Source organism: Nymphaea colorata, chromosome 2, assembly GCF_008831285.2.
Source record: "Nymphaea colorata isolate Beijing-Zhang1983 chromosome 2, ASM883128v2, whole genome shotgun sequence".
NCBI classification, from domain to species: Eukaryota; Viridiplantae; Streptophyta; class Magnoliopsida; order Nymphaeales; family Nymphaeaceae; genus Nymphaea; species Nymphaea colorata.
The window spans coordinates 6,430,506-6,443,203 of NC_045139.1; the positions used below are offsets into that span (position 1 = coordinate 6,430,506).

A 12,698-nucleotide genomic window follows, 5' to 3' on the forward strand; every position below is an offset into this window, starting at 1 on the left:
GCGCAGAGTTGAAAAAGTTCTCAAAAGGAAGAGAGAACTCGCTACACAATTCTAGAAATACATGTACTCAAATATAAGAGACTTCTTTTATTTCTCTATATTACTCATGACAAATACATAGTCTATTCATAGGTCACCAAGAGACTTAAGTTACAGAATTCATTTATACCTATTTAAACATGTAAACATGAAACTCCTTCATAATTACACAAGTCTTGAATGTCTATCATGTTCGACCCAATCGCCTTTAGTGGATCGGAACATGCCATCTGCCGAATGATAGCATTGCTGAAAATGCTTTAGAATCGCCATTCGACAGCAAAGGTCAACCCCCGGGATCATGAACAACCCTCACCTGCTAAAATCAAACGTGTGGTTAAATCCAAGACGTGATCGAGTTTGTATCTTTTTTAGATTAAACTCTCAATTCATAATTTATCTTATCATTCATCAAATTCGAGTGCGTGGCGGAATTGAGTTTCAAAAGCTTGTGATATATTTGAAATTCATGAAATATGTGAACTAAGTAAAGCAATGATTGATTGGTATCGCCAAAAATGCTTCTTTTACGCGTAAGATGCATGTTTTTGGTCATTCTGAAATTTCACATGTTCTTATAAAATGTAGATAAAAGAAATGATAATTTTTTTGGTTGGTCATTAGTTGTTCACCCAACTTTGTTGATAGCTCATAAGGTGTCACATATAAAATTAATTTTCAAATATAAAAGATATCAAATAATTTAATTTTAAAAACTTATTTTGTATATGATGGTACTTTGTAAACCATTAATCAAGTTGATTGATTGAAATCAGACATCTACAAATTCGTGAAATTTGATCTAAATAAAAAACAAGAAACGACTGACGTATCCTTTTCACACGTAAAGGTAATATTTATGTAGGATCACGTATTTAACTACTAAACTGCTTATCTAAACCCAAATAGAATTGGATTAAAATCCAATCCGTATGTGCATCCTATCTTATTGTACACTCGGGGAAGAACAAGCCTCATTTTTAAAAACTTGCCCCGGCCAATTACGCGCCGAGAAAAGAAATCCGCCCTTCTGAGTCCGACTTTTTACATGACGCCGGGTTCCTCCTCCCTACGCATTTCTTCCTCCTCCGCAGAGACGCGCCTCCGCGTCGGAGTGCCGTCGACATTTCCGTAAAGTCTTCTCTGCCCATTCGGTCTACGCAGGTACCAGTTCCCTTCCCTTGACTCTTTTTCTCTCTCCCTCTATCTCCCCTTCTCAACCCTTGCCCCTGGCCTTCGCCTACTCCAGCCTGACGGTCGCCGGTAGCGTCGACCCAGGCTGGTTCCCCTCTTTCCGTTGCTTTTGCTTTGGGTTAGTGCCTGGTTTAATATTTTCGCTTTTCGTTTGGTTCAATGCCCCACTTGACCAAGGGTTCTCAGACTTGTAGGTTGTGCTCTGCTGTTCAACAAAAGAGTTGTGCGCGAGCAAGAATTTATAGATATCAATGCGTTCCCTAGAGCAAAAATATGTTCATATTCTTTTCGTCTCCAGAACTTCCTTCTGCAATCTGGAGAAAACCCCTTTTTCCGTAACTCACATGAGCGGAAATATTATGATATCTTATTTTCCTTTATAACTGATTGGTTCATGACAGCAATCACCTCTAGTTCAGTTACTTGTCTTGAGCATTTTGTTCGTATATTGATCACTTTTGCGTAACTGTGAACTGCCCTTGTGTGTCTCGGGTGTCCTTTCCTTGATCTAATTGACATAAATTATGCTAGTGGCGAATTCTACTTGTTAGGTTCACGCTTGATATAATTTTAAGCTACTCGACAAATATCCTGTATCCTGTCCTTTTACCTTGTTCGGTAAAAAAAGAAAATGCTGTACAACTTGTGGTTTGTAACTCCTGAACTTGTTATACATTGAAAGAACTTATTTCTTCATGGTTGGTTGACAAGTCTGCAATGTTTCTAGCTCAAAAACCTATTCTTTAAATAATAATAATAATAATAATAATCTTTGGTTACTCGAGCCATGGTCTGTTTGTGCATTTGAAGTTTTAATTTACTTTCCTTACCTGTTTAATTTACTATGTGGCTTCCAAGTTGTGGAAGATAGCACCGGTAGTTTCTGACAGGGAGTCTCATGTCCTTGGTTGCTGGGCTTGATAGCTTGACTGCTAGAGTTACACTATCTTTGGCCAAGAGATCTCATGCCTAAGTCTGGCAGCTGACTACTCTAGGCACCATTTTCTTGCCGATAGGAATGGTGGAAGCTCGATCTTCGTTCAGCCTATTTAAGCGTGGTGATAAGTTCAGGAAAGCAGATAAACAATAATTAGGCTAAAAACATCAGCTTACTAGCCCCAGAGCTGGTTGACATCGCAAACTCATGTCACCTTCCTTTGTTTGAACTTTAGCCATATGCATTGACACTCTAGAATCTGAGATGTGAGCTTAGACTTAGTAGCATGAAAGATCTCAAGGCTTGAGGCCATAATGTTTTGCCTTTGGTTAGTGTATCTTTCATATTTAGGTATCAGGTATGTGTTGTATCATCCAGGTTTCCTTGTGATTGTTCACTCAGATGTGCATAAAAATGAAAATGTTCCTATGGTAAAAAATCCAACAAAATGTTACATTATGCAGTTTGGTACAGGGGAAGCAAAGGCAATACCATGGATACAGCTTCACTCAAGGCAACAGATGGTTGGACTCATCTGGGCATCTGAAAGGGTGATCTTGTTGCTTGGCCTACCAATCTTGGACGCACGAGAGTCCTTGGCTTGTTTATGTATCTCTTATTAAATGCGCAACAACGGCTCTGTACAATGGATTTGCCAAATTTGTGCAGTTATCTAGCAACTGACTCTGAATTGCTAAGGTTCGTCTTCTTGCATTCACTGTTCTATCTATTTTCTGCAAGCTTATCCTATTACATTTGGCTGGTGGCTGCAAATATTTTCAAAATTACTAGGTCAAAACTCTGAACATTCAAAAATTATAAATCCATTTCCACATGCATGCAAAAGGAAGACTGACATGTAGTTAATTTGTGTGTATGTGGCCCGGATGAATAATTTCACATTTTTAAGGTGCCATTTGAGAGCATAGTTTTTAGTTTTTACTTTGCATGACCTCCCACTATTTTGAGTTTATAATTTCTACATCCTGGGCAAACTCAATTTTATGAAAGATATGATCTGACCATTCACTTGTGATTCTGATTTATTTCATGTAGGCTGCGAAAGGTTGCAATGCTGGTAGTAGTTTTCAACTTTTCATTGCTGCAGCAGCATGAGAATCAATGTTTGGCTTCTTAACAGAAGTTGTAATTACAAGTTAATTCCCTGTGTTGGAAAAATTGATAGGTGGTTCAGCTCCACTGGGGAGGCATCTCATGTTGGTGAGTACCTTTGGTTGATGGGAAGAGCTTGCCACAAACCAGTTGTACAGTACTGTGGTGGCAGTGCAGAAATAGGTTGTGTTTTTGTTTCAGCTTCACTGGTGCAACCCCAATAAACAGCTTGATGTAGGTGATCCATGCTTCATGCACTCATTCATCAAACATGGTTTTTTATTTCAAGAAATTTATTTTATGCCCATCAAACGCAGGTTAAAAAGGCAGAGCTTAGAGATTATTTCTTGGAAGAGGTTTTGGGTACTTTATTTCATGGATTTTCATCCAAAGATTTTATTTTTGTGGCCATCAAACATGGCCTTAGGTCTATATGCCTGTTAAGAAATTCCACTGTGTTTCTATTTCTGGACATTCGTCTAAGAGTTGACAACCATTCTCACATCTTCTTCAGAAACCATGAATTTTGATCTTGACCATGAAGAATGTGGCATCTTTGGTTTCTGCATGCTGGCTACCTTCCAAACGTCTGCAGCTATTGTCTTGGAGCTCTGTAGCAGAATCAGTTCTACCGCTTCACATGGAAGAAGAAGTACCTTTCTTCGATTTCTCTGGCGGAGGACACTGTTCAGAGACTTTGAGCATGGTTGATACTCGAGCTATGGGACGCCGCTATGCTGAAGAGTTACAGGACTGCATTGAGATGGGTTCCTGCTCAAATGCGAGAATCATCCATGCCCACATCATAACTTCTGGGTTCAATGCCAGAAGCTTCATCCTGAATCGCATCATTGATGTTTATTCAAAGTTTGGAAGATTGCACGATGCACGTAAGTTGTTCGAAAAAAGGCTCCGCAGGGATGTAGTTGCCCATACGACGCTTATCGCAGCATACTCGAAGCATGGGCAAGTGGGAACAGCAAGAGAATTATTCGATGGAATTCTCATCCGTGATGTTGTTTCGTACAATGCTATGATTTCAGGCCATGTTCAGAATGGACAAGGTTATTCTGCCATACAACTCTTCCTTGAGATGGCCAGGAATGAAGTCCGGCCTGATGATTTTACGTTCACCAGTGTGCTTAGTGCCTGCGGTAGCGTAACAGATAAGAACTCAGGGATGCAGGTTCATTCTCGGTTGGTTAAAGCTGGATTTGGAAGAATTGTGTCTGTTGGTAATGCTTTGGTTTCGATGTACATGAAATGTGACTTGGTGGCTTCTGCTCGTCAAGTATTTGATGAAATGCCACAGAAAGATGAGTTCACTTGGATTACTGTCATTACTGGTTATGTCAAGTCCGGCAATCTTGAAGCTTCTCGCCAAGTGTTTGATGGAATGACTAAAAAATTTCACTTGGCTTGGAATGCAATTATTGCTGGTTATGCACAATTTGGATGTTACAGGCAAGCACTCGAATTGTTTGGGACCATGCTGGAGGAAGGGATAAAGCTTGATGAATTCACATTCACGAGTATTCTTAGTGCTTTTGCCAATTGCGGGTTCATTCGGGAAGGTATGGAGGTTCATGGATATATACTGCGTAGGGAAACAAGATTGTCATTGCATGTCTGCAATGCCCTTGTTTCATTATACACGAAGTGTGGAAAATTGGATGTTGCTATGAAGTTGTTTAATCGAATGCCAGAAAGAGACCTTGTCTCCTGGAATGCCATTGTGTGTGGTTATGTTGATTCTGGTGAGGTTGAAGTGGCAAGGAAACTTTTTGAAAAGATGAGCGAGAGAAGTGTGCTTACTTGGACTGTGATGATCTCTGGATATGCACAACATGGATATGGTGAGGAAGCACTAAAGCTATTTAACAGAATGCAGCACGAGGGAACAAAGCCTTGTGACTTCACTTTTGCTGGTGCATTTACTGCTTGTGCAACACTTGGAGCTTTAAGGCATGGCCATCAGCTTCATTCTCAGCTCATTCAACTTGGCCTTGATTCGAGCATTTCTGCTGGTAATGCATTGGTGACCATGTATGCCAGGTGTGGAGCTGTTGATGCTGCCCATCAAGCTTTCTGCACAATGCCACATGCAGATTCAGTGTCTTGGAATGCAATGATTGCAGCTCTAGGGCAACATGGGTTTGGGGAAGAGGCATTGGAACTCTTTGGGCAGATGTTGCATGAAGGAATTGAACCTGATCGTATCACTTTCCTCACGGTTCTCTCTGCTTGTAGCCATGCTGGTCTTGTGGAAGAAGGATGCAAATACTTCAAGTCTATGAGTAAAGATTATGGCATAAGGACTGGTTCAGATCACTATGCACGTTTCATTGATCTATTAGGTCGGGCAGGACGAATAACAGAAGCTAAAGAAGTAATTGAATCGATGCCTACCGAGCCTGATTCATTTGTATGGGAATCACTTCTAGCAGGTTGCAGGATTCATGGCAACATGGAACTTGGAATTCAGGCAGCAGAGAAACTTCTTGAGCTGAGGCCAGAGCATGATGGAACATATGTGTTATTATCCAATATGTATGCTGCAGTTGGCAAGTGGGGAGAAGTCGCAAGGGTGAGGCAAGTGATGAAGGACAGAGGAGTGAAGAAAGAACCTGGATGCAGTTGGGTTGATGTGGAAAACCAAGTTCATGTTTTTTTGGTGGATGATACTGCTCATCCTGAGGTCAAAAAGGTCTACATTTTTCTGGATATGTTGGGTGCAGCAATCAGGAAGTTGGGTTATATACCTGATACAAAGTTTGTGCTGCATGATGTGAAGCTCAACCAGAAAGAATACAGCCTGTCAACTCACAGTGAGAAGCTGGCCATTGGTTACGGGCTTCTGAAATTGCCTGCGGATTCTCCAGTTAGGGTCTTGAAGAATCTAAGGATCTGTGGGGATTGCCACAATGCTATTAAGTTTATAACGATGGTGGTGAAGCGGGAGATAATTGTGAGGGATGGAAAGCGATTCCACCATTTCAGAGATGGAGATTGTTCCTGTGGAAATTACTGGTGACTCAGTAGCGGCATCAGGAGCATCGTAATCCTCCTGGGTGCGTGTTTACTCCGGCAATTCCTTGGAACGGGCTTTTTTACCCATCTGAATCTCTTGCGGTTGAAACATAAGACGCGCCAGTATGCATGGAGGGTAATTTCAGTGCCAAGGAACAATGAACCTATTAGCATTGACAGGGCACCTCTAAATGTGATCTTCCTTGCAAGAAGTAATGATAGTCCTTGAGAAGAATTAACAACGTTGCTTTATCCTGTTAACGTGAGATTTCCTAAAGCAATAGAAATGTGATTTCGTGGTACTTACGGATAGTTTGATTATAATGCTGTTTATTCACGACCTTCATCAGATGAGCGAAAAAACATCAGTTTGAGAGGAGATTTTGGTCATCCAACATGTTCAACATGTTTCTGCTGGTGGCAACCACAGAGTTTTGCTACATTCTATGACAACAAAGGTGCTACTTGAGAGAGTGATCCCTCTGTCTTCTTGGTGGTTTGTCTAGCCAACACTGTGAAGAGATTTGGTAAAAGAATCGAATTGGCAGAAGTTCAGTTATCTCTTAATTGCAAGTGACAAATATGATGCTATATAGATGACTTGAAATCCTCCAGCCATCCTGAGTCTCGTCCAACTGTTTCCTTCCGATACAACAGATGTGATTAAAAATACATTCATTATAATGGATTGGATAATGCATCGGGTGGATGTGATTGAATACATTCATCATAATGGATCGGATGAACCACAAAGTAAGCTAGGTGACCACCAAGATATATTTTTATTATTATCTAGACGATCAAACTGGTGAGCATATTCGGGTCACTGCCTCACCAACCAGATCATGTTTGCAAGCTACAAAGTTTATTGCCGTGACATATTTATCGGAGCTGAGGTGAATCCAAACAAGTGCATAGGTCAAATTGTAGACCGGAGCCCGGGCCTTGCTATTGGGGCTCAGGCTGATGACCACCCTTACTTCTAAACTCAGCATTATAGATTTAAGTATTGGTTTTGGAAAACATGGTTTCCCTTGAACTAGTTGTAATCGTTATGATTGATTTTGTAAGTGACGCTGTAAGTCAGTCTTGTTCAGGTTTAAATTTGTTCTATAACGAAATCTACGGCTCTTATTACACTAACAATTGGTATTTTAAAAATTAAGCGATTTTATAGATCAACTTGAACAAATGCATTTCTTTTAATGAACAAGTAACATGTATAATGAAATTACAACATCTTCATTTAGATAAGTAAAGTTGTAGGCCCTTTCTCAAGTTAAGTTGTTTGAGAGATACCAACCAGTCATACATTGTGACTGTGTGTCTACAAATATTAGTGATTGACCCATTAATTGTGCAATGGCAATAATTGTACAATGGCAGTCATAATTGCAGGGACCCATGCACATGAGCATGCACGTCCACACGTATATAAATGTAAAGGAGAATTTAAATTTCTCAGATGTCGGATGTTTTGACACAGCATCACTAAAAGCATCATATGTAATTGCTAAAAGCATTATAAGCTTGTCGTTAATGCAATCATGCGGCTATTTTTTTGCAACAGGATTTTTAGTTTTAGCAACCAGACAACATATGGAGTCGTCTTTTTCTTCTTCCTTCCTAATATTTTTACCCTTCATATCGCGGTGCACATTATTCGGTGATATTATGCAGTGACATCAGGTGAGCTGAAATCAACATTTGCATTATTTATCCTTTCGTATACAAATAAAATGTTCCCGGGAGAACATTACTATGTATTCTGCCAAATGATATATATATATATATATATTGCATTTGTCAGAATACATAATAATGTTCTCCTGGGAACATTTTGTTTGTGGTTTCAAATTGAAGCTTTACAAAATAATCAAACAAATTGAACATTTAAGACAGAATGCCTGAGTGAAGACTCTTTGTGGTCAGCTTGATAGGGGAAAATGATATCAGTCACTATTATAATTTTTTTTAAGATTCGAGGCTGCATTGAAAGGTGTGCTTTAGAAGATAGGTCTGTGAATCTTAAATCTACATTACATGTTCAAAACGGTGAATTTAAAGTTGAATTGGGGGCTAGGGTCCTACCTTAAATCCGTGAATATGAGTTCATAGTGATGTAATGTTAGATCACTACAGATCTCATATCCAATGTGAAACAAACACACCCATAAAAATGGACAAAATTGTATTATGTCTACTACCTGTAAAAGAGAGGTAAAGTGGAAGAATTGATAATTAGCCATCCTATGTGCATTATTGAAATGCTGAGCCACAAACAGAGGACGTCTTTGTCAGATTCCAATTATTGGAAGAATGCATCTAAAGTTGCTACATGAAATTTGAAAAAAATATGCAACAAATCAAAAAAGCAACAAAATTTTTCTTGTTAGTGGATCGGTTTGGATCAAAAAAGGTTTTTCCAACCTTTATCTTGGCATAATTTGACGTATTTGTAGTTCCGGCTACTGTTTCCAAGAGGAAAAAGGAGCTAACTAAAGCCCCATTTTTCCTTGCTCAATTTGCGCAAAGTCGAACCAGGAATTGGCCTTCTACCAGTTGATTAACCGAACTCAGGTGATTCCACTTCGCCATTACTATCTCAGCCTGTACATAAGAAAAAAGACTACATGTACATCCTATGGCTGATTCTGCTATTCAGCTGACTTGGCCATGAACGAGCAAAAAAAAAAAAGTTTATTATATATACATGCTTTTAGAAAAGATAAAATCTAAGAAAAAAACATAACAATTAGAATATTTAAAAGTATGGAACTAAAATGGGTCAGATCCGTTACAGGCATCGTATCGTCTTTGCTGTACCAGCTCCGGTTTTGAAGCCGACTTGCCGCATACATGTCGAACTAAGCTTATAAATCACATTCACATGGTCAAAGCTTATACAAACAACTTACTACCTTGTTGATATTATAGGGATGGTTATACGTAAATCAGTTCATATCGTATATGTGATATACAAAATTTGAGCAGCCCTTCAAAAATCAGGAACTGAAGGAGATCGACTGAAAGTGAACCTTTAATTTAAGTATGAAGGCAATAAAACAAAGCGAAAAATTAAGACATGACGCTCAAGTGAAAACATTTTCTTTTAACTTCCTCGTTTAATTGGCCGGGTTTCTCGATATTTGTGGCTATATACGATCAAAATAACTGAAAATGGCGAAGTTCTATTATTTTGCGCGTTATAGAAAGAAAATTTCTTTAATTGGAAACGGACAGAGGTAATGGCATGGAATTATACGGATGCTGTTTGCATTATTGAATGGTGGACCACAAGTGACACCAGCTTTGTCGGCTTCCAATTACTGAGAAAGGATGCATCCATAATTGTGGAAAGATTCATGAAAAAAATTTGCATTCCAAAAGCTAACAAGAGTTTCAAAAGTGCGAGGCATTGAATGAGACGTTTACAACCCATCATCCAAAAAAGAGAGCCGGCTCGGAATCTTTTTTCCTCTGACTCACGAGTTTAGGGCAGATTCAGGATGGTGATGGTGCACATTCATCTTGGTACTGTGTTGATTGTTTCAAGAGTTCTCGAGTCATAATACGTTTGGCCTCTGCAACAAATTTTTTTTAACTCCCTCCCCTACTGAAAAGGCCAGAGATTTCCCTCTCCGTGCTCAAAAAATGTTTATGTTTCCACTGGATTCGTGTTGAGTTGACCTACTAAGTAAGGGAAGATCGAAATTAAAATCAATTTGGCCAGGAGCCGATTCAGCTTCATATTCAGCTGGATTGGCCATAGATCAGCAAAAAATATTATTGTACATATCTTTCTAAAGAGAACACACCAAAATAATTAAATAGGAAGGCTGACAAATTTTTAAAAAATATCAAAATCATGGAGCAAGGCACATGGCAACTTGAATGGGCAGATGATTTCAATCAAAGTCGAATGCTGATCAAGTTTTACAACATTGGAAGCACGCAAGCTTCAGATTCCGAATTTTGGTACTTATTAATGATAAATGAACACCGAGGCCCTCCCCCACCCCATGCATCGTTGAAACTTACATTATTGAGTAGTGTGACAGTGTGGCGGTAAAAGGTGACTAATGAATGGCCTATAAATTGAGCGGCTTGCCCATCGAGAAGGATCAGAGGACACTCTCTTCTCATCCAGTGCTATCCATACCCTGCACAATGGCCTCAACCTTTTGCTTCCTCCTCTCTATCTTTCTGGTAAATAGATATCCTGCCATGTTAATCTTGGTTTTCGAAAGAAACCATCGCTTCTAGTTAGCTAGATGATGTGCTAGACTTCTTCCTTCAGTCTGCTGTCAGCTGGCTGAGAGAGAGAGAGAGAGAGAGAGAGAGAGAATGTTGTGTTTGTGTGTGTCTTTCTTTTGTTCTGTTGTTTGTAAGGGTGAGTGTGGTTCATGGATTAATGATGCACGTGAGCGTCACAAATTGGTGTCTTTGTACTTCATGTTTCAACTAAACCATCTAAGTTTATGTCAAAATATAAATATTCAAACGAATAAGCATCGAAGTGCATATTATTGCACTGCTACTAAAATTTCGGCGTATTTTCTGCTGCGTTCTTAACTGATGATGAACTGCCTGCACTCTTGACATCCTAGACGATTAGCTCTGATATATCTTAAATTTGCAGCTTGTAGTTGCGACCAGCAGCAGCGAGATGAGTCCTGAGGACTACTGGAATAAACTGCTGCCCAAAACTCCCATCCCCACGTCTCTCCACGCCTTCTTGCCGACGACAGGTGATTCTATTAAGTACTTTTTATTTTTTTGGTTTCCTAAATACAATCTTATTAACTCATATTATGTCATGTCATGTCATGTCGTTCAGGCGCCAGTTATCCTTCGCAAAAGAAGCATGCTGCCCTTTCCCTGCTTGCGAGTAAAAGCATTTTATGGCAAAGTTACAAATTCGGGACAACACCGGATCAGGTAAAGAAAGAGCACGACACTGGTTTCCTCTTCTTGAAAGAGAACTTGAAGCCAGGCAGTAAGACCAAGAAGCTGGACTTGGAGAAGAAGGAGCAAGAGACCGCGAGGGAATGGCCGGCACTGCTGCCTCGCCAGGAGGCAGGCACCTTTCCTTTCTCAACTTCCAAGCTCAGAGACATCCTCCAACGCTTTTCCATGGATCCCAACTCTGCCGACGCACTGACCGTGAGGCACACTCTTGAAAATTGCGAGAGGGGAGCCAATGAAGGGGAAATCAGCTATTGCGCTACATCCTTAGAATCCATGGTCGACTTCGTTGTGTCCCAGCTCAAGACGAATGATGTTCAGTTGCTAACCTACTCGTTCTTGAACAAGGAAGAAAGAGAGACCAAGAGCAGAGTGTACACAGTTCAGCCCGGTGTGGTCGAATTGGCCGCGCAAACCACAGTGGCGTGCCACGTCCAGTCGTACCCGTATGCAGTGTTCTACTGCCACACGGTTCCGAAAACCAAAACTTACATTGTTCCATTGGTTGCTGAAGAAGATGGCACCAGAGTGAGGGCAGGGGCTGTTTGCCACACTGACACCTCTTCATGGAACAAGAACCATGCCGCTATGCTGGCACTAGGAATCAAGCCGGGAACTCCTCTTTGTCATTTCCTTTCTCATGGTCACGTTGTGTTTGTTCCCAACTCTGCTCTTAAGATGTCCACAGTACGCCGGTCCCCTACTCCCGCCTAGCTTTATTAGTCCCTGGCATATGTGTGGTATAAACGTTCTCAGTATGTGTAGGCAACGATGGTGCCAGTGTATAATGGGTTGTACTACTGCTTGTTTTCCTGCTCTTTGTTCATGTAATCATAATCAGGTGTATGTCTTTTGTGCAAGCAATCTGAATAAATATGATGGAGCATGGGAGATGTTTTATGTTCACATACATGGATCCAATTATTGGAAATGCAGAACTTTTTGGATGACTTGACTTAATCTTCCAGGCATGATGAAGGCATCATTTTTTGGCCAGTCAATCAATGACTAGAAAAGTTTGCGTTTTAATTTGAAAAAAATATGCCAATTTTCTGATATGCGCAATAGCTGCAGAGAGAGAGAGAGAGTGCAAGACGATTAGGACAACCTGTCAAACTGCCATGGAACCGGCGACCTTTTAGCGCATGCATTTGTGAAAGGGAGATGCAGAGGGACAGATAGTGATAGGGAGAGAGAGCGTGAGCAAAAGAGGAAGGTGGAAAGAAGAGACCAGTCTCAATGATATTGACAAAGCTTGCAACAAAACTGTAAAAAGGGGAACAATCTTTTAGAAGGCTACAAAGGATCATGATTGGTTCAATACATCTACTCTCAGAGAGACACATGATAGTTAAAAATAACGTTGTTCTCTATTTCAAGGGGTTGCTTTCATTTCAAAATGAGATGCAAGAAATTA

General features: G+C 40.2%; 2 protein-coding genes across 6 annotated transcripts; both read left to right on the forward strand.

The window, feature by feature from the left end:
• Window positions 1-1,043: 1,043 nt before the first annotated feature.
• Window positions 1,044-6,872, forward strand: LOC116247272 (pentatricopeptide repeat-containing protein At1g25360). 5 transcript variants are annotated; one of them, XM_031619333.2, is made up of 4 exons: window positions 1,044-1,203; window positions 2,635-2,869; window positions 3,227-3,517; window positions 3,601-6,872. In XM_031619333.2, the coding sequence occupies exon 4, from the start codon at window positions 3,822-3,824 to the stop codon at window positions 6,315-6,317; it is 2,496 nt and encodes an 831-aa protein (XP_031475193.1). In that variant the 5' UTR covers window positions 1,044-1,203; window positions 2,635-2,869; window positions 3,227-3,517; window positions 3,601-3,821; the 3' UTR covers window positions 6,318-6,872. The 5 variants fall into 5 exon arrangements, with proteins under 5 accessions (XP_031475193.1, XP_031475196.1, XP_031475197.1 ...); XM_031619336.2 differs by having other exon boundaries at window positions 3,798-6,872; XM_031619337.2 differs by having other exon boundaries at window positions 3,227-3,391; window positions 3,798-6,872.
• A 3,496-nt stretch (window positions 6,873-10,368) lies between these two features.
• LOC116248583 (BURP domain-containing protein 5-like) lies at window positions 10,369-12,187 on the forward strand. Its single transcript, XM_031621460.1, has 3 exons — window positions 10,369-10,522; window positions 10,956-11,064; window positions 11,154-12,187. The coding sequence occupies exons 1-3, from the start codon at window positions 10,400-10,402 to the stop codon at window positions 11,993-11,995; spliced, it is 1,074 nt and encodes a 357-aa protein (XP_031477320.1). The 5' UTR covers window positions 10,369-10,399; the 3' UTR covers window positions 11,996-12,187.
• The last annotated feature ends 511 nt before the right edge of the window (window positions 12,188-12,698 follow it).